This window comes from Serinus canaria, chromosome 1 (genome assembly GCF_022539315.1).
Source record: "Serinus canaria isolate serCan28SL12 chromosome 1, serCan2020, whole genome shotgun sequence".
NCBI lineage: Eukaryota > Metazoa > Chordata > Aves > Passeriformes > Fringillidae > Serinus > Serinus canaria.
The window spans coordinates 14,741,780-14,766,883 of NC_066313.1; the positions used below are offsets into that span (position 1 = coordinate 14,741,780).

Sequence of the window (25,104 nt, forward strand, 5' to 3'; positions counted from 1 at the left end):
ATCATTAATCAAAACAGCACCTGTTGTGTGGCTTCTTGATGGGAAAAACATCCTTGTGGGAACATAGCCAAGATATTTCTAATCTATTATTTAGGACTGTTTGCTGATTTTCAGTGAGTGGGATGGGAGAGGGAAAGAAAGTTTCAGGACAAGTACTCGTCAAAGAAGTGAGATACTGCACTGCACTGCTCAAGCAGTGGGAGTCAAAGAATCTGAGAATGGTTTGGGTCAGAAGGTTCCTTAAAGCCCATCTTGTTTCAACGCCCTGCCAAGGGCAGGGTCACCTTCCACTAGAGCAGGTTGATCCAAGCCCCATCCAACCTGGTCTGGAACACTTCCAGTCATGGAGCAGCCACCACTGCTCTGGGCAACCTGTGCCTGGGCCTCACCACCCTCACAGACAAGAATTCATTCTAACCTTGCCCTCTCTCAGTTAAAAGGGATTCCCCTGACTGTGTCACTGCATGCCCTTGTGAAGGTAGAGCCTGTTCTGGGGCTCAGTTGTATCATCAGGTTGAGGCTTACTTTTTCCTTCCTTACAAGACACTTGGTGACACAATTTACAACTTCAAGTCACAAAGCAGCTGCTGAGACTGAGGCTATCTGTTGTGGTTGCATCTTTACTCCTGACAATTGTAATAATACATGAAGCACTAAAGGATTTCATTATTATTAGTTTATTTATTTAAACTTTAATGCATCCATCTAGGCTGGTATACCTTTGCAGCATATGGAGCAAGAAAAGCAGCCCAGAAAACCCTCATCTCCTGAGCCTGGGCTGATCCCGCAGCAGGGGAGCAGGTGATTCTGCTCCTCTGCCCCACTCAGGTGAGACCCCACCTGCAGGGCTGCCTCCAACGTCAGAAGGATGTGGAGCTGCTGGAGACCTTAGAGCCCCTGCCAGTGCCTAAAGGGGCTCCAAGAGAGCTGGAGAGAGACTTTGGGCAGGGACCAGGAGGGGAATGGCTTCCCACTGTCACAGGGCAGGGTTAGATGGGATATTGGGAAGAAATTCTTGGCTGTGATGGTGGTGAGGCCCTGGCACAGGTTGCCCACAGAAGCTGTGGCTGCCCCACGCCTGGAAGTGCTCAAGGCCAGGTCGGATGGGGCTCGGAGCAACCTGCTCTAGTGGAAGGTGTCCCTGCCTAAGGCAGGGTGTTGGAAATGGATGAGTCTTAACTTAGTCTGTACTAATCTAAATCGTTCTGTGATTCTATAAAACAGGGCATGAAACAGCCCGTAGAAGGGCCGGGCCTCTGCTTGGTTTCCCCGCTCCCTAATCCCTATCCCATGTATCCCTTGCAAAAATCTGCACCGCAGGCACCAAGAGCTTCCCCTCACCCCCACGCCTGGGCTGAGACCCGAGAACTCGGCCGGGCCCGCCCCTGCACCTCCCTCCGTCTCCTCCTCCTCCCCCTCCCGGGGCTATATATGGATACGCGCTGGCGGTTTTCCTGCTCGCTGGCTGTACCGGGGCTGCGGAGCGTGGGGGGGCTCCTCCGTCCCATGGCCCTGCCCGAGCCCTGAGCGCGCCCCCCACCATGAAGACCATCATCGCCGCCTACTCCGGGGTGCTCCGAGGTACCGGGGGACAGGGAAAAGGGCTGGAGATGAGCCTCGTGTCCGGCTGGGATGCTGCGGTGCGGAGCAGCTTTACGGTGCTTCAAGGGCTGGGGTGGGAGCAGCACCGAAACACTCGACTTTATTTTATATATATATATGTGTATATATATATATTTTTTTTTTTTTTTGGCCGCAGGAACGTTGTTCAAAGGGAATAAGGAGGGGGAAGAGCGATGTGCAATGGCGGGGAGGAAGCTGTAGCTTTCGTTGGGTTGAGGATTACGGGTTTCTGCGCAGGTTTTGTGTTTTGGCGGCTCGGAGTGCGCTCCTGGGGCTGCTGGAAACGGCTCTCGTTGGTCTCGTACATTTTGCCGAGGTGCTAACTACAGTGAGCTTGCACCTTTGCAAAATGTGGGCGTGGGGCACTTGCGTGTAAACGAGTCTTCCCTTCCCCCCCTTCCCTTTTATCATGGTGGGAAGAGAAGTCGTTTAGCGGATGAAATTCATTCTCAACTTTCTATTCATAGAATTTCATTTAGCTTGGAAAAGACCTCTTCAGCCAGTCCAACTGTTTCACAACACTGTGTTCCCCACACCTTCATCTAGGGGAAAATGGCAACGTGTTGCTATTTTTGCTGTCTTATAATGAGGAGGTGAAGATTCAGTGCTCAGGAGGAGTTTGGTGGTAGCCAGTTCTGCCCGGTTTTCTTTAACAGCCCTCAGTGCTGGTCAGTGACTTGTTGAGAGAAGTGGAACGGTGTCAGTGGCTGGCACCCATCGTGGACAGAGCTGCTGAAAACACCCAACACTTCCCTGCACGCTGGAACATGTTGGTTAAAGGCTGTGGAGAGAGTATAGGAAATCCCAAACCACAAGCTACCTTGCTTGCTTGTAAAGGCATCTCAAAGGATCTTCTAGGAATAAATTCAGCAAGGCTAAATGTTTTGCTAGATAGAGTTTTGTATCCCTTCTGCAAGCGTGCTTGTCTGGAGAAAGGTCAGGATTTGCACACGGGGGAGCTTTGTGTGAAAATGCAGTTGGACAGCGATTTAACCTGTGATTTGTGAAGGGTGCTTGAGTGATTGCTGTGTCTTGTGAAAGAAAGGCTTTTTGCCCTCAAAAAGCAAACTGCTAATACCTCCTGGGATGAAGAGACCTGTGAAACGTTTTATCGGTTAAACAAATCATTAGCAGAGCTGAAAGGACATGAACCTGGTGAATTAACCTCTGAAGTCTTGACTTTGCACTGTCCTGTCCGGTCCTGGGTGTAGAGCTGCTGGTGCTCATCTCAGCCAGGATATTAGGTTGATCTGAAGGATCGGTTTTGAACTGACTGGGGAGAAGACTTTCATGTGTTTCCTGTGTTCAGATCTGTTTCTTAAAATAACATTGCTTGCCTGCATGACTAACAGAGGACAAGTTATATTTTCAGTTGAGAGAGGTTATTTGAATTGGTATCATCTGAACTGTTATATTGAGAGTTAACTGCAAACTAAGTGCAGAGAATAAATAATTCAGGAAACCTGTAAAATATGTAGGGTTGACCTGAGACCTCAGCAGCCACCTCTTTGGCACTGTCATGTTAATGATGGATCTAGGACACATGCATAATTCAAAATGGAGTGTGGTTTAGGGACAGTGATTGGCCTCATCTCTAGATAATCCTGATTAGTGATGGAAAGCTGTCTTAACTCTCCTCAGGTCAGTTTTCCTCTGAGGCACCTCGTGGGGATCCTGCAGTGATATTTGTGCTTTTTAACTTAATTTAACTTATTTCTGCTTGGGGAGACAAGGGATGTTGCCTTGTGACTTGCAACATCTACCAACCCCTTGCCAGTGCTGTAGCCTGCATGGGCAGGAAAGCACGGGCCTGGCTTCAAAGCCAAATCCAGGTGCCTCCCAGAGGAGCTCTGACTTGGACTGGGTATGGACAGAGTGGTGTGGGACCCTGAAGATCAAAACTGGCAGAGGTGATGTGGAGGTTCATTCATGAGACCTTATGTACTTCTTGGTCATGTTGGACAACTTGTCTCACTACAGAAGATGCGTAGAATGTGCCCGCTAGATTTTTTTTTCCTACGTCCCTGAATATTATTTTCCAAGTGTCATGTTTGTGCAAAGGGCTGACTTTGGGGTGAGCATCTGAATGGTTCATACTGTCCTTTGGTCTTACTGTTTTCCTGGCATCTAATTTTGCTCTGGTGCTTGTAAATTTGGCTGAAGTCTGATCCTATTTAATAATAATAAAAAAAAAGGTGCAGTCATCTGACTCTGTATCTATCCCTATATGTATGGAGAGGAATGTTCTTTGATATCAACCCAGTACTGCAAAAATCAGAGCATACCTTGGACTAATTCCTAGGGTTGGATGATGCTCTGAGACACCTGGTGGGGTAGGAGGGGTTGTGGTCTCCTCACCTTGACCTGCCCCACTTTGACCATAGGATGCCCAGGAGGTCTCCTCCTTGTGTTGGGCAGAGCAGCAAGGAGGTCTGTCTCATCCCTCTCCTCTGAGGAAAGGTGCTAGTGTGGCTGGAGCCTTGAAAAGCTGTCCTGTGCTGAAATGTCTTTTCTTATGGTACTTCATCAGTAAGAAGTTTGGGATGAAGATGATTTTGCTCAGCTTTACTTTAGAGTTAGTCTTCCACTTCATGTGAGGTTTACCAGACTAGAGTTCTGCTCTGGGGTGGGCAGCCTGGGAGCTCCTGTTTTGGGAGAGCAGGATCAGGCCGGCTGCAATGAGGTGTTGTCTCTGGACAGAGACAACACCTTGGGTGTTGAAGGTCTGGGCTTGCTCATACAGTATTGCTAACTTAACTGTAAGCTTGTTGGCTGGTCTGTGACCGTGGGGTCTTGTGGCTACATCACTTTAACATACATACTGCAGTGAGTATGGAGGCTGAGGGCTGGGTTTAGTGCTGTGAGTAAATCCAGAACTAACATAAGTCATCATGACAGATTTATTTCCTGGGTCTGGAGAATCCCAGTTCCTTTGTAAAAGAGCTGATAGAAATTTTTATTTGCATGTCCCTGTTCAAAATATTGTTGATTTCCAGTCATAAACACACCATACTGCAGATAATATGTAATTGAGTAGCTTCCTGGGACAGGAGCAAACTGTTCCAAAGCTGTGCACAGGGCAGGATAACTACACTCTGCACTGATTACTCATTATTTTCTTAACACAATTTTTACTCTATAGTGAATATGCTTGTGCTTGGGGCACCCAAGTAAACCCAAGACGCAAAAGAATTTGTGTTGCTCAAGGGTTTTTTTCGGGTGCTCCTGCGAGCTGTGTGGGCTCCTGCTCTTGCATGGGTGGCTAAGTCCTCCTGAATATTCTAGAACTGGTCTGTTTTTCTTATCTTTGTTCCAATTTCATCTTCTCTGCAAAATATGTGGCTCAAAATGTCCATTTGCAGCTTATGCTTTGATGGATCTAATATGGTTTTCTTCTAAATAAGCCATGTGAAGTAGTTTAATTATTGGCCAAGAATTAACATGATAATTGTCTGGAAAAGGTGGCAGATGAAGCTTGGGTTTAACAAGGTTTCAGTGTATTTTTAACTATATGTAACACTTGTGCTTCTTCTCAGTAATTTCCTTTGCTGACATTTAATTAAGTCATGTCCATTGGGTTTTTCTGGTGCCCACGTGTGAAGTCCTGTTTACTTCCACTCTTGGGATCTTTGATTCTACTTCCCTGCCTAGATAAATGTTGTTTGTGTAATTAATCTGAAATAAACTGTGCTAGAAGAGCACCAGATGCTGAGTTGGCAATGCAGGAATCAAATGCTTGGTCAAACCATTTGCTGATTCCAGGATCTCCTTGGTAGCAAGGAGATCTTGCATTTGATGTTAAATGGAGCTAAATGATAAAAGTATGGTGAGCCCATCACCAGTTGCAGGTTAGCTGGCTAATGTCCCTGAGCTCCCTTGGAAGGCTGCAAATGAGCAGCACAGAGGTCTCCTGGAGAAGTTGTTACTCTGTCCATTGTGACAGGGAATGTCCTTGAGAGCCATGCATGGCTTAGTGCAGGGAGTATCCCATCAGTACTCCAGGGAACAGGCTGCAGTGTGAGCTGGAGACCAGGAAAACTGTTGGTAAAGTATGTCTTGTGTGGATATGGTTTGCCAAGGCTGACCCCCAGAGTCATGGAATGGTTTGGGTTAGAAAGGATCTTAATGATCATCTAGTTAAGGCTCCCCAGTCAGACTTTCCAGTTCTGGGACAGGTACCCTGGAAAGTGCCCCAGGGGCTGTGCTGTGTGGCCAGCACAGGATCAGCTACTGTCTTCAGCAGCAGAAGACTGAGGTTTGGGTTTCTTCAGGATCCAGGATATTTCCTTGGGAAAAGACCGATAGGAATGTACACAAATTATAGTTATGTCTACTGGGCCCTTTTAAAATAGGTTATAAGGATAATCTGTTCCCTGAAAGTTATAGAAAATGCCTTGGGGTTTTTAATATGTGAAAGGTGCTTGGTGTGGGCAAGTGAGCCATTAGGAGGAAGTATTTTCTCTAATGGACTGAACTCAAGTGTCAGTGTTGGGTTATTCTTCTGTGGCTGAGTGCCAACCTGCCCCTTCCCCCCCATTTCTGTTGACTTGTCAAAGCTCTTTTGCTCTGTGTCACTAGTAACTGCCCTGGTTCTCCAGAGCATGGAGGGTCTTTCCAAAAATGCTTCCTGGCTACTGAAGCTGGAAGGAGATGAGGCTTGCCTGGGGGTTGAATACACAGTGTCAGTCAGACATGTGGAACAAGAAGCTCAGGACTGTCACTATAGGACACGAAACAACACAGGTGCACACTGCTGTTCTCAAGGTGAAAAGAGAAGTTTATTTTCGGACTACAACATTTATAGATTTCCAAAAGTGACAGTGGATTGGAGGTTGACAGTGCCACCTCTCCAATGACATTAGACAAACCAACAGTCCATCAAATTTCTCCTCCTCCATAAAAGAATGCAAAACAATAAGTTATTTACAGAAAGTGTGTGAGAAAGTTCATTACAAAAATGTCAACATCAGAAAGCTTAGAAAATCTTAAATCAGGGTGACACAGGATTGTCTGGAAAGGATTGTCTTGGCACTAAAATCTGTAAATGCCTGGTTATTGAAATGGGTTAATCTGGAGTCTGGAGGTTTTGTGCAAAGGTAGACCTGATGAACTTCCAGGTTGACTGACCGTTCCCATGGTCCTTTCCTTTGCTACTGGGCATCTTTCATTTCTTAACAGGGAAGAATTAAATGCTAATATTCAGGTTATGGTAACTACTGACTTTCCTGGTATCTTGGTTTGAAAAGACAGGTGTCTGCCAAGGAAGGCAGGAGCCTCCTCTGAAATGGGAAATGTAAACCCCCTCCCTCTGAATTGTTATAAATTTGAAATTAAAGGAGGCGTCTCAAGCAAATATATGGGAGCAGGAATAACAGTTCTTTAGAGAAGAAAATAAAAATAAAATAATGCAGTAACACAAAACAACACTGACAGAGTCAGAATACAACCTGACACCCTGTGGGTCAGGGTGTTGGTAGCAGTCCAGTTGGAATGGTGGCTGCAGCCCTCCTGCAGTGGAGCGGCTTATGGAAGAGGTGAAGAAAAACTGCCCAATTAACAGAAGATAACTGCCCCACCTCTAACAGATGTCAGATAGAATACACATGTTACCTTGCAATCTAGGACACCTGGTGTGGAGAATATTGTTCTCTTTGAAAGGACATCTTTGCTTTCAGAAAATAACTGACCCAGGACACTAGTCCAAGGGCAGGGGCTTAGAGCTGTCTGGCAAACGCTGCCTTCCCTCTGTCTGCAGGAGTTGAATGTGAGTTTTACATGGTTCAAAAAACAAGCTGACAGGTTGACTTGCGCTGCTCAATAATGTTCTATTTACAGGGCGGGCAATGCCTACAAGTTGTTTGAACATCTAGAAAATGCTGAAGTACAAACTCTCATCTAGAGGGATAAATAGCTGTTCTCTTTGGTAAGAGGATAGGGATTTAGCTGATGCAAGGTTGGAGTGTTTGGTTTATGAAGCCAAAGAGGTTTGGTAGTGTAAATGCGGGTGCTGGAAGAAAAAAATTACACAGGGCTGGGCTTTTGTGTCACAAATAATCTCTAAGACTTTTGGCTTCTTTTGGAGGACATAAACATATGTCCAGTGACACCACTATTGCTAAACACTTTCTTTCACCTTGTATGTTGTAATCTCCGTCTATATCAAGTCTGTCCACATGCAATTTTGTAAGGTTTTTGGGATAGCAAGTACCTGGAACTCCTCAGCAGGAGTTGAGCAACCTGGTCTAGTGGAATGTATCCCTGCCCGTGGCAGGGCGTTGGACTGAGATGAACTATAAAGGTCTCTTTGAATACAAATCATTCTAAACCCAAAGATGCCTTTTACCCTTGAGCAGGCAACTGGCTTTGTAAAAAATGAGGTGAAGTTTATCCCTCTCCCCAAATTTGGGGATTTGCTGCTAGATTTTACAGCATGAGTTTTCTGAATCTCACTGCTTAGATACTCTAGTGTGGCAAATCAATGCACAGTGACAGTTTAACTCAACATATTCTCCTCTGTCACCTCAGAAACAGGAGAACTACTTGCTGGATTCATTCTTAATACTGCACTGTATTATCTTGTAAAGAACTGCCTACATCTCTAGCTCTTTTTTCAACCTGGATTAGTGCTGTAGGTTTCAGTTCACTTGCAGTTGTAGTGGTATGATCTATCCCAGCCTAAAACTTGGTCTGCATAGAGTAATTAATGCCCAAAGCACTACTGGGATTGTTCATGTAACATGGACTAAGCAGAACCAAGGTCTGAACTGGGTGGTCTGGCTCTAAGTTTAGGCTGCAGCCTTTGGTGTGGCTCCCTCCTGAATGTTGCCCGGGTGAGGCATCTCTGGGTAACCTATGCCAGTGTTTCACCACCCTCCTGGTAAAAAACTTCTTCCTTACCTAATCTAAATTGACCCTCATTCCTGTGAAACAGTTGCTTTACGTATTTAAAGGATGCACCAGTGAGAGTGTCTTTGTAGAAACTACCAAAAAACCTAGTGCCTGCTTATACCTAGAGAAGCTGTTTTCAATCACTTTCATTTGACTTAGTGTGAACACTTGCCATGCTATTACCACTAGCAGATAATATTTTGTCAGCAAGAACTGGACCTATTCAATTAACCAGCTTCTTTCATAGTCCTAATAACAGGCTGATCCTTAAATACAAAAGAAAATATGTGAATACACATCAAGTGATTTGTATTTTTGGGCAGTTTTAATGGGGCTTGTAAATAAAGTAATGAAGAAAATTGAAGGAAAACCTGCTTGCAAGTGCTTCTTTCTGGGGGCTGTGTATACTGTCAAAAGTTGCAGTGGGTGGTTCTTCATATAGAAACCAAGTGTTTTTTCTTGCTTTACCCACTTCTGGGTTTTTTCTCTGCTTGATTGTCTTAAGCTTCTGCAAGAGTGGCTTTCAGCTCCTTCTTTCTTATTTACTGCTTTGGGAATGCTGATAGTTCTCCTTACTCATAGAGCTGTGGGTCCTCAGGGTTGTATGTTGAGGTGTTCAGCCAGCATTTGGGCTGTGCTAGGAAGGGTGGAGCTCAGAGCTTTCCTTGAACAGCACTGGGAGCTGTGCAACAGGCCTTGTGAAGGGTGGGTGAGAATAGCTCAGACCACAGCCAGGTGTCTGCTTGCCTGTGCTCTGAGGCAGCTGATCTTTATCTTACTCTGAGCTCATGGGGTTCCCTTTTACCAAACACCACTTACAGGAGCTGGCAGTGTGAGGTGAGGGTGTGTTACGAACATGGATTAGCATCCTCTGCATTTTTATGGTCAAGTTAACAGAGGCTTGCTTGGGTGGGTACTGATGATTACTCATTAATCCTCTCCAGTATTCTGAAAAAAGCTGGATGTTGGCACATGGCAATCCTTCCTCTTCCAGGGTGCCCAAACTCAATGGAAAATATTAGCTTTTAGCAAGCCTTGCTGTAAAAGCAAACTGCACATTTATCTGAAAGCTCTTACTAAAATAAGCTGGACTTGATGCCCCTTCCTTCTGTGATTCTGTTTCAAAGGAAAAATAGTTTCCTTTGCTCAGTGTACAAATGTAACTTTATTTCTTTTATTTTTCTTTCTTCAGGCACGGGATCGAACATTCTTTCTGCTCTGCAGGATTTGTTCTGGCTATTGAAATCCAAAGTAGAGAAACAACTCCAAATCATCTCAGTGCTGCAATGGGTCCTCACTTTCCTTGTCATGGGTAACACCTTTTGGCCTAAAGCAAAGGGGTTTTGGCTGTAATTCTGGATGAGTTTTAATGCAAAATGCTAAATTTTTCCTAAGTGTTAATTACTAGATGTGTACTGCAGCAGTGTAGTTCCTGGGGTACACGGTTACTGTAAACCAGTTACCTTGATATTTTCAACTATAAATGACTTTTCCTGGCTCTAGAAAATCATAAGAGCTAGGGAAAGACTGACTGATGTTTAGCTTGTGTCAGTGTCTGCCATGCAAACGAGGCTGAAACAATTGGAAATGTCTTACTTGGCTCACTCATGGGAATATCCACAGAGATTTCTTAGAAGCAGCTGGTAACTGATGCAAGTGATTGCAACAGGGATGCCTTCCTCTTGGCTTGGTCTTCTTCCAGGAGGTATCAGAGATGAGCAAGAGTTGTTTGTGTTAGACCAGTAAAAGAGTAAAGCCTGTTTATCCCTGAGTGCTTGGATTATGTGAGACCTCAGGCTGCTCTGCTCCAATGGATTGTTAATGATTAAACTGGAGAATGTCTGCTCTCAGCATCTGTCTCACTCTACCTTCCCAGTTCAGTTTGTGCTGAAATGACAATGTCATTTTTGGGTGGGATCCTTGGCACCCTGGTGGGATGGCTGATACAGAGCTGGTGTAACCTGTGGAAGATGTGTGTAGATGAGGGGAAAAATCCCATTGGTGTGGGCCACAAAGAAATCTTCATGTTCATCAAGTCTGATGAAGCAGCTGCCCTACCTGGAGATATAAGAGGTGCCTGGAAGCACCATTAAGGGGGAAGTTGAGGTTTTCCAGAGCTCTAGAGGAAGCTGCCTTAGCCCTACATAAGGGGCTTTTGACCAAATCCAATTTATTTGAGGATTAATGACATCAGACTGAGACTAAGATTTCAGAATAGAAGAGTCAAAAGGCAAGGGGTGTAAATGGAAACCAAAACCTGCTGCAACCTTGTTTTCTTTCTTGCACCTCTGCAGGTATTGCTTGCACTTTAATCCTCATGTATATACTGTGCACAGATTGCTGGGCGATTGCTGCTCTATATTTAGCCTGGCTGGTATTTGACTGGAATACACCAAAGAAAGGTAAATATTGCAGAAGAGATACTTGTTGTTCAAGTCTCCCTGTCTCCATATTTGGACAGAGGAGCACTTCCTTGTGATGGATGACTTCTCTTCTTAGTGGGACTTGGCTGAATCACTGACCAAAGGCATTATTCAGTGAAGCCTTTAAATGTCAGCCCTCAGCATGAGCAGTGACTGCAGGTTTCACTGATGCTGAGGGCAGTACAAAATTAACATTCACTGCTATTTTGCCATTGCTGGCTTTTACTAACATATTTATAAGGCATAGGTTCTTTCTTTACTTCAGAAAGATCTAAAGATTCAAGACCTTTCTGTCCTGTCCAGCTCTTGCAAGGTTCAGGTTGTGATGTGGTTATCAAGGTGTGGCTCCTCTGTGGAGTCAGTTTTGCTAGAAGTTAAGCAGATTACTTTATTTCAGGGAAAAAACCTCCAAACCTGTAGAAGCCAGCTCTGGGAACCAACAGTGGTAACAAGCTTTGGCAACTACTTTTATAGCCAGATGAGCACAGTTCTCCATTCTTCAAGATGACTGAAACCATCCCAAGGTTTTGGCCTTTCCTAAAGGTTGAATTGAAGTGTTTCTAGTCTGAATTGTAGAGTTGTCTACCATGAATTTGCAGTCAAGCCTTAATCTGTTTGAAGTATCTTGCATTCCAGAATGTCACTGATTTCAGTGAATGATGCAGGTCTCCTAGTTAGAGGAATGAAAGTGTTGATTCCTCTAGTGAGACAGAAAACACTGGAGTTATTTAGACTCTTTGGTGGATAGCCATGTGGAAGGAGCTTTAAAGACATGATTAATTTCTTTCAACAGGGGGAAGAAGATCCCAGTGGGTGAGAAACTGGGCTATATGGAGGTACTTCAGGGATTATTTTCCAATAAGAGTAAGTAAAAGTTCAACTCTATACCTTGGGGTTTAACTGCTTTAGTGTCTTGTACTGGCACTAGTCTGTCTATGACACAGAACTGTAAGCAGGACATGGCTCAGTTACTCTTGCCATGCTACTGCTTGTGGCAGCTGTGGTTAGAAAATCTGAAATGTATTACCATGGTGGCAATGTGATTGCCAGAAGCTGCTCTTGCTAGTGGTTTTACCAGATTCCTGGAGGCAGTCTGCAATCCTTGTTCATCTCTCCAGTTTCTAGAGAAACTGGCACAGGTTGTCCCAACAAGTGGTAGGTGCCTCATCCCTCAAAGTGTCCAAAGCCAGGCTGGATGGGGCTTGGAGCAGCCTGGTCTAGTGGAAAGTGTCCCTGCCCATGGGAGGGAATTGGATGATCTTTAAGGTTCCTTCCAATGCAGATCACTCTGTGAGTCTCTTCTGTGCTGCAGCAGTCCTGTGTGGTGCCTGACCCTGACACTGTTCTCCTCTCATAAATCATAAAATCTAGCTCAGTTTTTGCCTGTTTTCCAGTAACACTTCTGCTCTGGGATGTATTGGGCTGGAATATCTGGGTCCTCTGTGCACCAAAAGTCAGCACTTCGCAGGGAGCAGTGAGATTTGTCCTTAAATCTTTTTCTTTGGAGAAGTGGATTTTCCAGCAGTGGGAATAGCTTCAGTTCTCCAGCTTGTAACTTGCTTCCCACATACTTGTATTTTTCCTACTGGTTCAGACATGTTGCAGAAAGAGGACAGGGCTGCCAGACTGCTCGGGGACCGCGGAATTAGCTGGGTGACTTGGAAGGGAGCAGGGGTCAAATTTGGCTAGGAGGGAACTCGATCCTCTTTGGAAGGGCGCACAGCTGAAAGGACTATTATGTAAGGTCGTTGGCAAGTTTTACTCAGCTTGACTGTGAGGGAGGGACCTTGATACAGCTTTTGAGCTCCCTATCCCCAAGATAGTCTAGCCTCAGAAAGGAGCAGGGAATCCAGTTCCAGCAGGATGCCAAAGCGGCTTAGACTGGATTCTTCTTTGCAAAGTCACTTGAACTCTCAGGGTACCTGAACGTGCTGCTGGTGAACAAGCCTTTTGTTGTACTCTGAGAAGCATAGAACCATTTAAGTTGGAAAAGACCTTTAAGAGCAAGTCTGACCATTAACCCAGCACTGCCAAGTTCACCATGAAACTTGCTGCTGTTAACAGGTAATTCTTGGCAAGTCTAAGTGTACATGGAAAAATTCACTATGCCTGCACAGGCTGGAAGTCAGCCTGGCTCTCATGGCTGACAGAGAACTGAGCAGGCTCTGCTGTTGAGGATGGGTCTCAGATGTGTTGTGTTCTAGTACAAAGTCCTTAGTGCTGCACTGAACACTGCTGCTTTGGAAATGGCAGATATATATGCTGAAATGGGCTCTGTTATGCTGGGGACTTGGTTCCAAAGGGTCACCTGTAGTGCTGCTTCTGCTGTTCCATCATTCCATTCCTTTGATGCACATTTATTCTTGTCTTCATGGAAATACGCTCTGCAGAAACCCTGCAGGTCAGTTTAACTGTGGATATTAAAAGTTTGTCAAAGAGCTGGGTTGTTTAGATGGGTTTAGAGATGAGGTAGATAAACTAAACTTTGCAGCAGTTTTTATTTAAATACTTGCTAGTTCACATATCCATCCGTGAGAACTCCTTATGGGTGTAATTCCTTTGCTGCTAAGGGGGAGGAATTGTGCAAGGTTGATGGAACTGACTGGTATTTCACATGCAAAGGGCAGAACAGGAGTGCTGACAGCTGGGAGATGACTCCTGCACGTGTTTTGGGGGAACAGCCAGCTGGCTGCAGGGTGGGAAAAGCTGCTGCAGGGATCTTAGGGTAGAGAGGTGCTAGAAGTGTTTTTTTGCAGTTACAGGACATGGATAATGTCTCTGGATATTAAGAATGGTACCAAGAACCAGAATGCCTTGGGCTTGCTAAGAGCATGGGAACTCCTGGGTTAAACTAGTTACCTGTTCTTGCCCAAGAGGGAGACAGGTCTACAAAGGATCACTTGTTTAAATGTTCTCTCTGCAAAAATAATTTTTACTGGATTCTGATCTGTGTACTGCCTCATGAGGACTTGATTTGTGTCCCAGGCTTATGGTTTGTCAGGACAGTCCTCTGCTGCATCTCATCCTGTGCCATGTGTCTGCTGAGCACTGCAAGGACAGGTCACACCAGTGACAGTCACACTGGTGGCACTTGTAATGCTGAACTTGCCTCCAGCAAAGTCTGCATATAGAGCTGTGGTAGCTGCATCCCTACCTGCACAGGTACCAGCTGTGTTGGTCTATCAGCTCAGATTTATTTAATAAATCACAGTACAGTTGGAAGGGACCTTAAAGCTTGTTTCATTCCTCCCCTCTGCCATGGTCAGGGACATCTTCCATTAGACCAGGTTGCTTCAACCAGACTGTGTAGCCTGCCCTTGAACACTTCCAGGGATGGGACAACAACAGCTTCTTTGGGCAACCTGTGCCAGGGCCTTACCACCCTCACAGACAAGAACTTCCTATTTGGCTTGCTGTATTAGAGCAGCTGCATGAGAATCAAGCTCTGCTCCAATGTTTGTGCTGATTAGGCTGGTCTCACTGGAGTCAGCAGTACCTCCCAGCCTGAAACACCAGGACTATTGTACCCATACCTGGAGATACGAGGTCATGTTTTGTAATACCAGGTAGATTTGGAAAGCAGCCTGAATCTGTCTCAGTTACTCAGCGTGAGCTGAGTTGGCCACATTCCCTGGAACTTCATGCAGCTGCTCTGAAAAATAAGCTATTTTAGGGCACTAGAAACTTAAGTTTGTCTGCTGGTTAATGGCTTGTAAATAGTGCTTTAAGCTAAGCAGCACATGAAGTGGCTGAGGAATGTTCCAGTGAACTGAGTCCTGGACCTGAAGTGGAGGTGAAGCCCAAGCCCTTGCAGGTGTATGCATGGGGCTGGACTGGAGCACACATCATCTGCACACACCATCTCAATCTCATGCTGCTGATCCCAGCAGCCTCCTAAGCACATGCTGGTCTGAGGATGTCATGCTGGCATGCCATGACCTGATGGCTTTGTTTAGGTAAAGAAGCTGTCACCTGAGCATGTGAGCATCTCCACATGCAGTAGGACTCAAGGTAGCCAGGGCTTCAGACCTTAGGATTACCTTTGTCAGACTGTGAGCACTTCAGGTGTGTGCAGGGAGACCTGCTCACTGCAGTGGAAGACCTGGCATCTGGCCAGAGCAGGAATTGCTGCCAAAGGTGTCTTTTTTTTTTTTTTTTTTTTTTTTTTTTTAATTTTTTTCCCCCCTCAATTTGTCTTTTATCCTGTGTCTTGGCTAGCTTTCTGGCAAAGCTCCTCCTTAATTGTTGTATATGATTTACAGAATGGAAATAGAGGGGTTTTATTGCTCTGTCCTAACCTAGTGTAGTGGAAGGCATTCCAGCCCCTAGAACAAGCTGAGCTTTAATGTCCCTTCCAACCCAAGCCGTTCTGTGAATTTGTGACACATACAATACTGGGAGCCTGGCAAGTGGTCTTCAGGTCCTGGCATGCACTGCTGGGAAGGTAAGGTAATTTATTCCATCATGTTGCTGGGTGTGATGTGGCTAAGTGCAGTTCTTGGGTTGTTTTGCAAGCTTCCATGCTGATGAGATCTGCTGCTTGGATGCTGCAGGATGAGCTCTGGTTTTCTGCTCTCTGAGAGCTTCCAGTCAGTGCTGCTCAGCTCCCACCCAGACAACTGCCTTTTTCCCCTGTTCTTTGGCTCCTGGTGCTGAGCAGCAGTGGTTTTGCAGTCCTCTTTCTCCACTACTGAATGTGCCACTGTTGCTAAAAATAAAACTGGCAATGTGGTTCTTGAGCTGTATCTGGCACTCAAATATTAACACTGGTTTTCTTTACACAATTGCACTGGGTTCCTGCTTCTGTAGGCTGGCTTAGTTCTGTGTAAAAAATCTGTTACTATTAGACAGGTGGATGGACTTTGCTCCCAGAGAAACAGGTTTGGTCTCTAACAGCAGCTGGGAACAGGTGTGTTAGGTTAAGAGGTTAAGGTTCATTTTCACTCCCAGTACTGATTGTCCTGTTGAGATGCAGCAGGGATGTGCTGACTCTGCCTCATCATGAGAGCATCAAGGCTCCAAAGAGCTGTGTGGGAAGGGGGAAGACCTTGGAGGCAAAAGGAAAAAAACAGCTGGAGGTTCAGAACAGAGTTGCAGTGGTGTTGTTCAGTGACAGCTACAGCAGTTCCTTGGGGCAACCTGATAACGCTGTTTGCTTCTCAAGGGGAGGGGCTCAAAGAACCAGCAGTGAGTGATCAGCCTCCTGAGGAGAGGCATGGAATCATAGGATGGTTTGGGCTGGAAGGGACCTTTAAATGTCTTCAGTTCCAAAGCCCCATCTTGTGCACTTTACTATTTTCACTCTTGTTTGAGTCTAGAAATACATGATTTACACTACTTTGGAAACTCCTGCTTCTGGGTTAAATTTAGGGGGAGATGAAGGTATTGGCAGGTCGTACCCTCCCTGGGCTGAGTTTGTGCATTAGCAGATTCAAGACCTCCACTTGCAGAGAAGTGCCCAACCCTCTCTGATGTCTGTTGGTCTTAGGTTCCCTGGCTTGACTTGGGTGGAAGAACACATAGAATCACCAAGGTTGGAAAAGACCTTGAAGATTGAGTCCAACTATTCCAGTGCCTTTTGGGTAATTTTTCCTAATACGTAATCTGAACCTCCCTTGGTGCTACTTGAGGCTGTGTCCTCTTGTCCTGTCATTTCTCACCTAGGAGAATAGACTGAACTTCACCTGCACCCTCCATGTTGACCTTCTGTGAGCCTCTGTGTTGTGGGACAGATGTAGAGGACAGTGGCAGCCTGCATGGGACAAAGAGAGGAAAAGCATACATGTATGAATACAAGGCTGAATCTCAGCACTCTCCCTCGCCTTTGTTTAGTTGGATCCTTGAATACCCTTTGCCCAGCTCCTGGGTGATTGATTGCCATGGGTATTGGCAGCCCTATGGCTCCATAACTGGAGCTCTTGGAAAACAGCCACGGGGATAAGGCTGCTGCTTGGCTGGGGCTCATGTGAGGTATCCAAGCAATGGCTCCACTGGGATCTGGGTGTCCTTGCATGTGGTGGAGGGGCTGGAGCAGGAGAACAGCGTGTCTTCCGTATGTGTGGCTCTGCCAAGCTCAACGTGCAGATGCCTCATGCTCCATAAGGATAAGGACAAACCTTCTTTCAGCTGTCTTTCATATTAAAGGAGCTGTGCTTGGTGCAGGTGGGAGATGAGGCTTGGAAATTGCTACCTTGCTCTGACAGGAGCTTGTGCAGCCAAGCCATGTGTCTGTATCTACCAGGCCTGTAGTCAAAAAGTCAGAGTATTGTCTAGGTTGGAAGAGTCCCCCAAGATAATCAAGTCCAACCATTCTGCTAGAAGTGCCAAGGCCACCACTAACCCATGTGCCCAGGTGCCACATCCACAAAGCTTTTAACTCCCTCCAGGTATGTGGGGTCCACCACTGCCCTGGATAGCCTGTTAATAGAGTCTCTGCAATTGAGCAAGAATTGATAGACGAAGGGGTTGCTTACCATATCACTACTTTTTCCTGGAGATGGGTTTTTGGTCTTTAGTCTGTGATGTCTGTTTCCTGTAATTGATCAAGGGGGCAGCGCTTTTATCCTGGGAAGTGAAAGCAAAGTCATCTACTAATTGGGAAAGAATAGGCAAGGGGCTCTGCAGAGCTGTTGCAACTACAAGGCTCTGTGCCCTCTTCCTGGAGTTCTACATGACCTCAAAGCCAGAGGAAATTATGAAGAGGGCCAGTCACCTTGCAGAACCTTCATCATGCTTATGTCACAGCTGCTGTTTTAAATAGCACAGGAGCTGTAGCTTCATCTGAGGACAAGGCTGAGAACAGGGAGAAGGGAATCAAGTTTCTGGGCATGCTGCTTTAGTGTGTTGCAATGTATTTCAGCTCCCTGTAGCATGATCCAGCAGAATGAACTTGCCAAAGCACTCCTTGTCCAAGGCAGTGGGGTGGGTAATGCTGGTGTGACATCTTGGAAATCTGTGGGGCTTTTTTCCTATGGAAACTGATGCAGAGTGGCCTTTGCAAATACAATTTGAGGGATGGGGTGCCAAAACTTCAGCTTGTAGGTCTGAGAGCTGCTGGGGTGTTGCAGTTGGCAAGAAGTGGCACTGTTGCAGCCTGAAAAGAGGATATGTTCAGATTAGATATTAGGAAGAGGTTATAGACTCTTAGGTCCTGGCAAAGGTTGCCCACAGAAGCTGTGGCTGCCCCATCCCTGGAAATGTTCAAGGCCAGGATGGACAGAGCTTGGAACAGCCTGGTCTAGAGAAAGGTGTCTCTGCCTATGACAGAGGTTTGGAACTGGGTGATCATTAATGTCTCTTCCAATACCAACTATTCTAACAGATGGAGAAAAATTAAATTTGATCTCTGTTTCTGTAGGATGATGCAGCAGCCTTGCTGTGTTTTGTCCTGTGTGCTTCCTCAGTACACTGCATGTGTACTGCCTGGGGAAGATGCTCTCACACATGGGATGCTGCTGCTACCTATAGCATCAAAAAAAACCCCTCTGGCAGTAGTGGTACCAGGGAATGGGTTGTTCTGTGCTAGCTAAGACAGCTGTGGAGAGTCCATGCTCTGCAAACAGAGGAGCAAATGGTTAGGAATACTGCACAGCAATGTGATCACAACTCCAAGTGCATACCCTGCAGGAATCAGAGATGGCTTGAGGTGTCTTGTTGACCCTTTGGCATGTAGGCCAGGGCAGAACCTCTTAAAAGGAGGGATAATTTCCAGTGGTTACCACCCTTCTGCACATTTTCCCACTTGGGAGGTGGCCAAAAGGCCCATTAACTGGTTGGCTCCTTTTTCGGGCATTAGCTGAACTTGCTTCTGCTGTGAGACAGTGATGTTTATGTTCTTTCTGCCTCATACTGGGATGTGAGCCACTAATGTGCTGAGAGAGGGCCTGGAAGGAGGTAGCTGTGGCTACAGGACTGAAGAACTGGATTGGTTTGGGCAAGAGGTGTGTCAGAATACTTTAGGAAGGAGTAGAAAAGCAGAATGCCCAGGCTGCAGCAGCCCATGCCCTATTCCTACCTGGCTGGCTGGCTTCTTGTGTGTGAGATCAGCATGTTTATCTTGCTCCCTCTGCTCAGGAAACTGAAGTCTAAATGGCTGTTCCTACCAGAGCCTCTGAAATCCAGGAGAGCCTTTACATGAACTCTTAGGCTGTTCTCCCTGATGGGACCTGGGGGATGTGAATTTTTTTTTTTTGCTTCTCCCACTTTTATTTGCTATCTGAAAATATCCATTTTCAATTGAGCTCTTTTTTCTTTCCTAGCTGGTTAAAACCCACAATCTGCTGACCACCAGGAATTACATTTTTGGGTACCATCCACATGGCATCATGGGCTTGGGTGCCTTTTGCAACTTCAGCACAGAGGCCACGGGTGTCGGCCAGAAATTCCCTGGGATCCGACCGTACCTTGCTACCCTGGCTGGGAACTTCAGGATGCCCATATTGAGGGACTACTTAATGTCTGGTGGTAAGCACAATCACACTGTGCCATTTCTGCTTTTGCTCTTGGCTCTGGGCTGTCTTCACCTCTGTCAAGTGAAAAGCTGTGTTGGAAGCTCATGTAACCACTTCCTACTGGTAGCATCACCCAAACATTGCTTTCATATGGTTGTCAGGAGGAAGCTATGAATAAATGTGGGAAATCCTGTCTCGTGGAAGGTGTCCCTGTCCCTGGCATAGGGTTGGAACTGGATGGTCTTTAAGGTCCCATCTAACCTAAACCATTCTGTGAATATGACTAGTTCAGGCTGCAGGGACTGCTGTTCCTCTGTGTTCATCCTTAACTCTAGGATACTCTTGTCCAAAACCATAGTAAAGATATCGGACACCTGTAGTCGTGGAAGGTGGAGATGTGGAACCAAGTTGTCCTAGTTATTGTGTGAAGGTACAGTAAGAAGTTGCACTGACTGAAAATACTGAGTAACCACAGCCAGTTCAGCTCCTGGGCTCACTACCACATCACTTGTCACACATCTGTGTTTGGTGGTGGTGGATGCTGTCTCCACCCAGTCACACTCGTGGGTGCCTGCCAGGGCTAAAGAGTCTGGAGTATTGCAAGATACCAGCTGTTCACAGACCCCCTTCCCTGGATGTGTTCCTGTTGATGGATCCCACAGATTATGCAGTGATGTAAGTGTGCTAAATTATATTAATAGGTCTGTTTTAATGGAGTCCAGGATCTTAATGCTGGAGGGCTTGTAAGTTATGATTGGGCAGAGGAAACAGTGTTTAAAATACCAATAGTGTTCTTTCACGGCCTGAGCTTCCTTTTCTGAGTGAGGATGCCTGTCAGATAGAGGTGAGGGAGTCATACTTAAAGACTGTGGATTGAGCAATCCAGCAACCTTTTTGCTGTTTCTGGAACTGATTCATCAATAACTGACTTTACTAAGATATCTGTTTTAAAATACCATGGCTGGGAAAACAATAGGAAAACTGTATTTGACTCTGACTGGTTAGAATTGACTATTTCTGAGATTACTGTCTTAATTGAGGGAGAGATAAACTAACTTGGATCTGGTGCAGAGAAAGTTTTTGTCCCTATCTAGAAAGGACATATCTCAAGCTGGTTTTTGTCTTCCTATACTGATGTTAGTTGCTGTGTGAAGCCCTAATTTTGGAATTCCCAGGACAGCAGTACATGAGAAGTTGGGATCTGCTTTCCAGTCTGTCACAACTGTAAATTTAGTTGTGTTGCCTAAGTTTCCATGCAGCCTGTTTATATTTAAAAAAAAAAAAAAAAAAAATCTTTATTCTGTTCAGTATGACTGGCAAACAAGTCTTGTGGCCAGCCAGAGCTGTTTTCTCCTTTTTGGAAGGAACGTGGAAGTAGGCATTAGCAACATTGTTGCTGGCTTGGCTATCCCTGAGCATTGTGCTTAAACCAGAGCAAAATTGTGCTTCTTCAGTTCCTGGGATCTAAGCAAGCCTACAGGTGTCATGAATTTATCTTCTGAAAGCCATAATTTGTCTTCACTTTCCTATACTGGAACTTAAGAGTGCTGATGCAAAGGGTTTAACATCATTTGGAAAATGCTGATTAATTCCCTCAGTTCTTTTTTCTGTGGATCAACCACTTCCAGGTGGAATTATAACAAATCCTAACACTGTACCAATACACGTAGTTGGTTTACAACTAGTATGAATTCTTAATTGTACAGGCTACTAGAGGTTAAGGTACAGCAGAATCACAGGCACTTTCCTCAGAGTATGGATTTACATAAACACTCTGTCCCGTAAATTGCAAGAGCTTCATATTATTTCAGATCTGTCTTAAAGGTCTGTCCATTTATTCTTTTTATATTGCTAAATCTATTCCACATCTACTCCACTACCTGATTTTGCTGAGGAATTGGTCAATATCAGACTCTTATCCATCAAAATAACACAACTGCTTTCTTCCTTTCTAAAGGTAAACCAAATCCTACTGCAGAGTTTAAATGGAGGGAGGATGTCTGACACCAGTGCCTTTGATATCACTAGATATAGAAAATCCTTGCTGAAGTCTTTTGATAAAGGAAAATTTTTGAGAGCTGATGTTTGTGGAGTTTGACCAAGTCTAGTGCTGCCAGGTCTGTGAACTGCTTGTTTGGTTGAGGAATAGGTTGCTTGCTAATACTGCCTGCTCTGATTAGAGGGAGATTGGACAGCTCAACTTGCAATTGAGGCATAACTTTGTGCTGTAAGTATGAGAAGACCCTGAAGTCACCAGCCAATCTTGTAGCATGACCCTTGTGTCTGTCCTCCTAATGCAGGGATATGTCCTGTGAACCGTGACAGCATAGACTACATCTTGTCCAAGAATGGCAGTGGCAATGCCATCATCATCGTGGTCGGAGGAGCAGCAGAGTCCCTGAACTGCACCCCAGGGAAGAACTCTGTGACGCTGAAGAACCGGAAAGGATTTGTGAAACTGGCTCTACGGCATGGGTAAGGGCAGCCTCAGTGCTGGAGCAGTACTGCTGCCATGGGGAAGGTGCTTTTATTTGAACAGCTTGGTCTGGGTGAAGATGCCCCTGTTCAATGTGAGGGTACAGGACTAGATGGCCTTTAAAGATCCCTTCCAGCCCAAACCATTCAGTGATTCTGTTCCCCGAAGCAGCTGATACCTTGGAGGGATTCTGCTTTCTGCAGTTGTGCTGTGTTGTGTGGGTGTTTGCCCAGAGCATCAGATGCGTCCTTTGGCTTCTGCCCCTGAGCAAGGTGCAGGGGTAGGGGAATCCCTGGGACATCAGGAGGCTTCCATGGCAAGGAGATGCAATGTCAGTATGGGATGATGACCTGTGCAGCCCCCCTGATGCCCCTGTGTCTAAAAGGAGATGGCCATCCAAAACAGGAGTTGAGTATATGTGGAAGCATGTCCCGTACCTGACTGCACAATGCTCCACAGGCCCATTGTCAGTACAATTCTCTTGTATGCCTTCAAAGTATATCTAGTATGTCATGCCAAGTCTAGCTGGCTTATGTCAGTACCTTGTGCTGCTAAAAAAGCTCTGGGCAATGGTACCAGCAGCTGGGCAGAATGGCAGAATGCCCAGCAGCAAGTGTGGGGCTGTCATAGGAGCTGCAGTCCAGGGGGTGGGGTCCTGAATCTCTCTGTCTTTCTAGGGCGGACTTGGTTCCTGTCTACTCCTTTGGGGAGAATGAAGTGTACAAGCAGGTGATCTTTGAAGAGGGTTCCTGGGGAAGATGGGTTCAGAAGAAGTTCCAGAAGCACATTGGCTTTGCTCCATGCATCTTTCATGGCCGTGGCCTCTTCTCCTCCAACACCTGGGGGTTGTTACCTTACTCCAAGCCCATCACTACTGTTGGTAAGGTTTTAGTATAAACATGCTGTGTGCCTCTCTAGGTAGCAGAATACTTGAGTTTGTGCTGTACATCTGCTGTAGTTTGGTCTTGAAGTCTTGACTATAAAATGACTTTCCCTTCTATATAAAAACATTCCAGCAAAACTGAGAATGAGCTTAGGAGAGTTTCCAGAGGTTACAAGCCTTCAATCAGTGTTCTGCTTCCAGGCAATTTTGCAAGAGAGCTCTTTTTTGGGGGAAAAAGCTGTAGCTCTACTTTCTTTGGCCTTGGTTAGCTAAAGTCAGAAGCAGCCTGGCCCCCCATATTCCAGTGGGATGCATGTCTGACAGTTGAGTATTTAAAGCCAATCCTAAAGCTTGCATTTGAGTCTTCTAACCCAAAGCAGCAGGACTTTAAGGGAGGAGGGGAAAAAGGTCAGCTTTGCTTTTGTGGTGTGTTTAGGGGAATGCCTAAGAAGAACTGACCCTTGGCTCATGCTAATTGAGGAGGGATTTATCACTCTGCTGTAAACAGAAGGGGGACTTCCTAGCCACCTTGAACAGTAAATGCTTTTGTATAGCTAAAGCAGATCTGGTATTGCTGCAGATGTGGTGTGTGTCCTTGCTTTGGGACAGTTGTACTTCAGAGCCTGGTAAAACTATGGGGAATCAGGCAAACCTCTGCTATAATGGCAAACTGTGCTGTGCCAGAATGGATGTGCTGAACTACCGTAGCTGTGTCCATAGAGGACAAATCACTTAAGTTTTAGGAGCATTTAAGCTAATATGGATTTGTCCCTCTTTTATCAGTTGGAGAGCCCATCACCATCCCCAAGATTGATAATCCATCCCAGAAGGATGTGGACTTCTACCATAGCATATATGTGGACTCCCTGATCAAACTCTTTGACAAATACAAGAGCAGATTTGGCCTGCCGGAGACTGAGGTCTTGGAAGTCAACTGAAGGCATTGGCTCAGCAGCACCTCCTTCTCTCAGAACCAACACATCGTTTCCAAGAGTCCAAGCTGTCACTGTGTACTTGAAAGCGTGTGTGGGTATATGTATTCTTCAAAGCAAGTGTTTAAAGTATTGCTAAACCACTTTAAAAATAATAAAGGCTTTGCTTTAGAGAAATCCCATTACAAACATCTTTTTATACAAAAAAAAAAAAAAAAAAAAGCACAACTCCCCATTGCTGTGAGAATTTGGATAAATGGTTGCCTTTGTAATCTGCTATATAATGCTGTTGGATGAAGAGCAATGAATTAGAAAAATTCGTACAGCTACTGTACCCACTAGCACAAGCAATTTTGGGAGAGTAGGATTCATCTGATTTTCAGTCTAAAAAGCAGCATGTTGATTTGAGCAGCAAGGCAGTTTTATGGGTGTGTTGCACAAGAGCCCTCTTGAGACATGCTCATGTAGTACAAGGGTATTTCTGCTTTGGAAAAGCCCTTTCTGGAAGTACAGTTGGGCTGCCAACCCCCCTGCTGTGGCATCTGTGCTGGATGGTGCAGAGAGAGTCAGGTGAAGCTTGATCCATAGTGTAGTGGGTGATTTTGTGGCTGTAAATTCAGCACTGTATTTAAGATGGAAGCAGGGATGTCAGTTTAGAAGCAGGTATGTCCCAGGTTCTGCTTGCACAGAGGCTTATAGCTGGAAATATGAGACTTCTTCATAGCCACAAAACTCCAAGGATAAGCTCTAGGAGCAGTGGGATGGTGCAGTCGTGTAGCCCTTGTGTTGCAGACTTTTAGGGTAGATTTTAGAGGAAAAATGCAGTGGGGATATTGATGCACATGCTTTGGATCCCAGAAGTATTTGGGGAAATCTAGAAGTTACTTCCGGCCTGAAGATGGCTTCTAATTACTCCATCCATTGAATGTAAAGGAGCACAAATAGAATCTAAAGTGAGCTACTTTTAAAAGTATTTATAAAATGTTTATGTGGATGTAAACGCTGCTTGTAGTGAGACTTCTTGGGAGTACAATTTGTTTATGTATAAACCCGAAACACTGCACTACTTGCATGTCTGACCTGCCTTTTCAACCATTCAGTTGAGTGTGTTTTGAGCTCTAAAATGTGCCTTTCTTCTATGCAAGAGGATGGTACTTCACATTCCTGGAATCTTGCCTCTAAAGACAAATGTTCATCTGTCATTTGATAGAGTATTGTATTACAGAGTATCAGTTTTTGTACAAATTTCTAGAAATAAACTTGGGCAAAAATAGTGGGCTGCTTTGGTCCCTTCAGTGTTGCAGGGTTTGTGGCTGGTATTACAGCAGTAATTTGTATGATTGCAGTTGTGCCTTTTTTCCTATGGGGGAAAAATGGTTTGTCTCTACAAAAGCAGACTCACACCAAAATCACCATCTCTGGAAGTGTG

General features: G+C 45.4%; 1 protein-coding gene across 1 annotated transcript; it reads left to right on the plus strand.

Annotated features, from left to right (window-relative positions):
- Positions 1–1,414: 1,414 nt before the first annotated feature.
- On the plus strand, positions 1,415–24,948 carry DGAT2 (diacylglycerol O-acyltransferase 2). Its single transcript, XM_030234293.2, has 8 exons — positions 1,415–1,581; positions 9,704–9,823; positions 10,806–10,913; positions 11,728–11,798; positions 19,193–19,397; positions 21,685–21,859; positions 22,538–22,740; positions 23,527–24,948. The coding sequence occupies exons 1-8, from the start codon at positions 1,542–1,544 to the stop codon at positions 23,679–23,681; spliced, it is 1,077 nt and encodes a 358-aa protein (XP_030090153.1). The 5' UTR covers positions 1,415–1,541; the 3' UTR covers positions 23,682–24,948.
- The last annotated feature ends 156 nt before the right edge of the window (positions 24,949–25,104 follow it).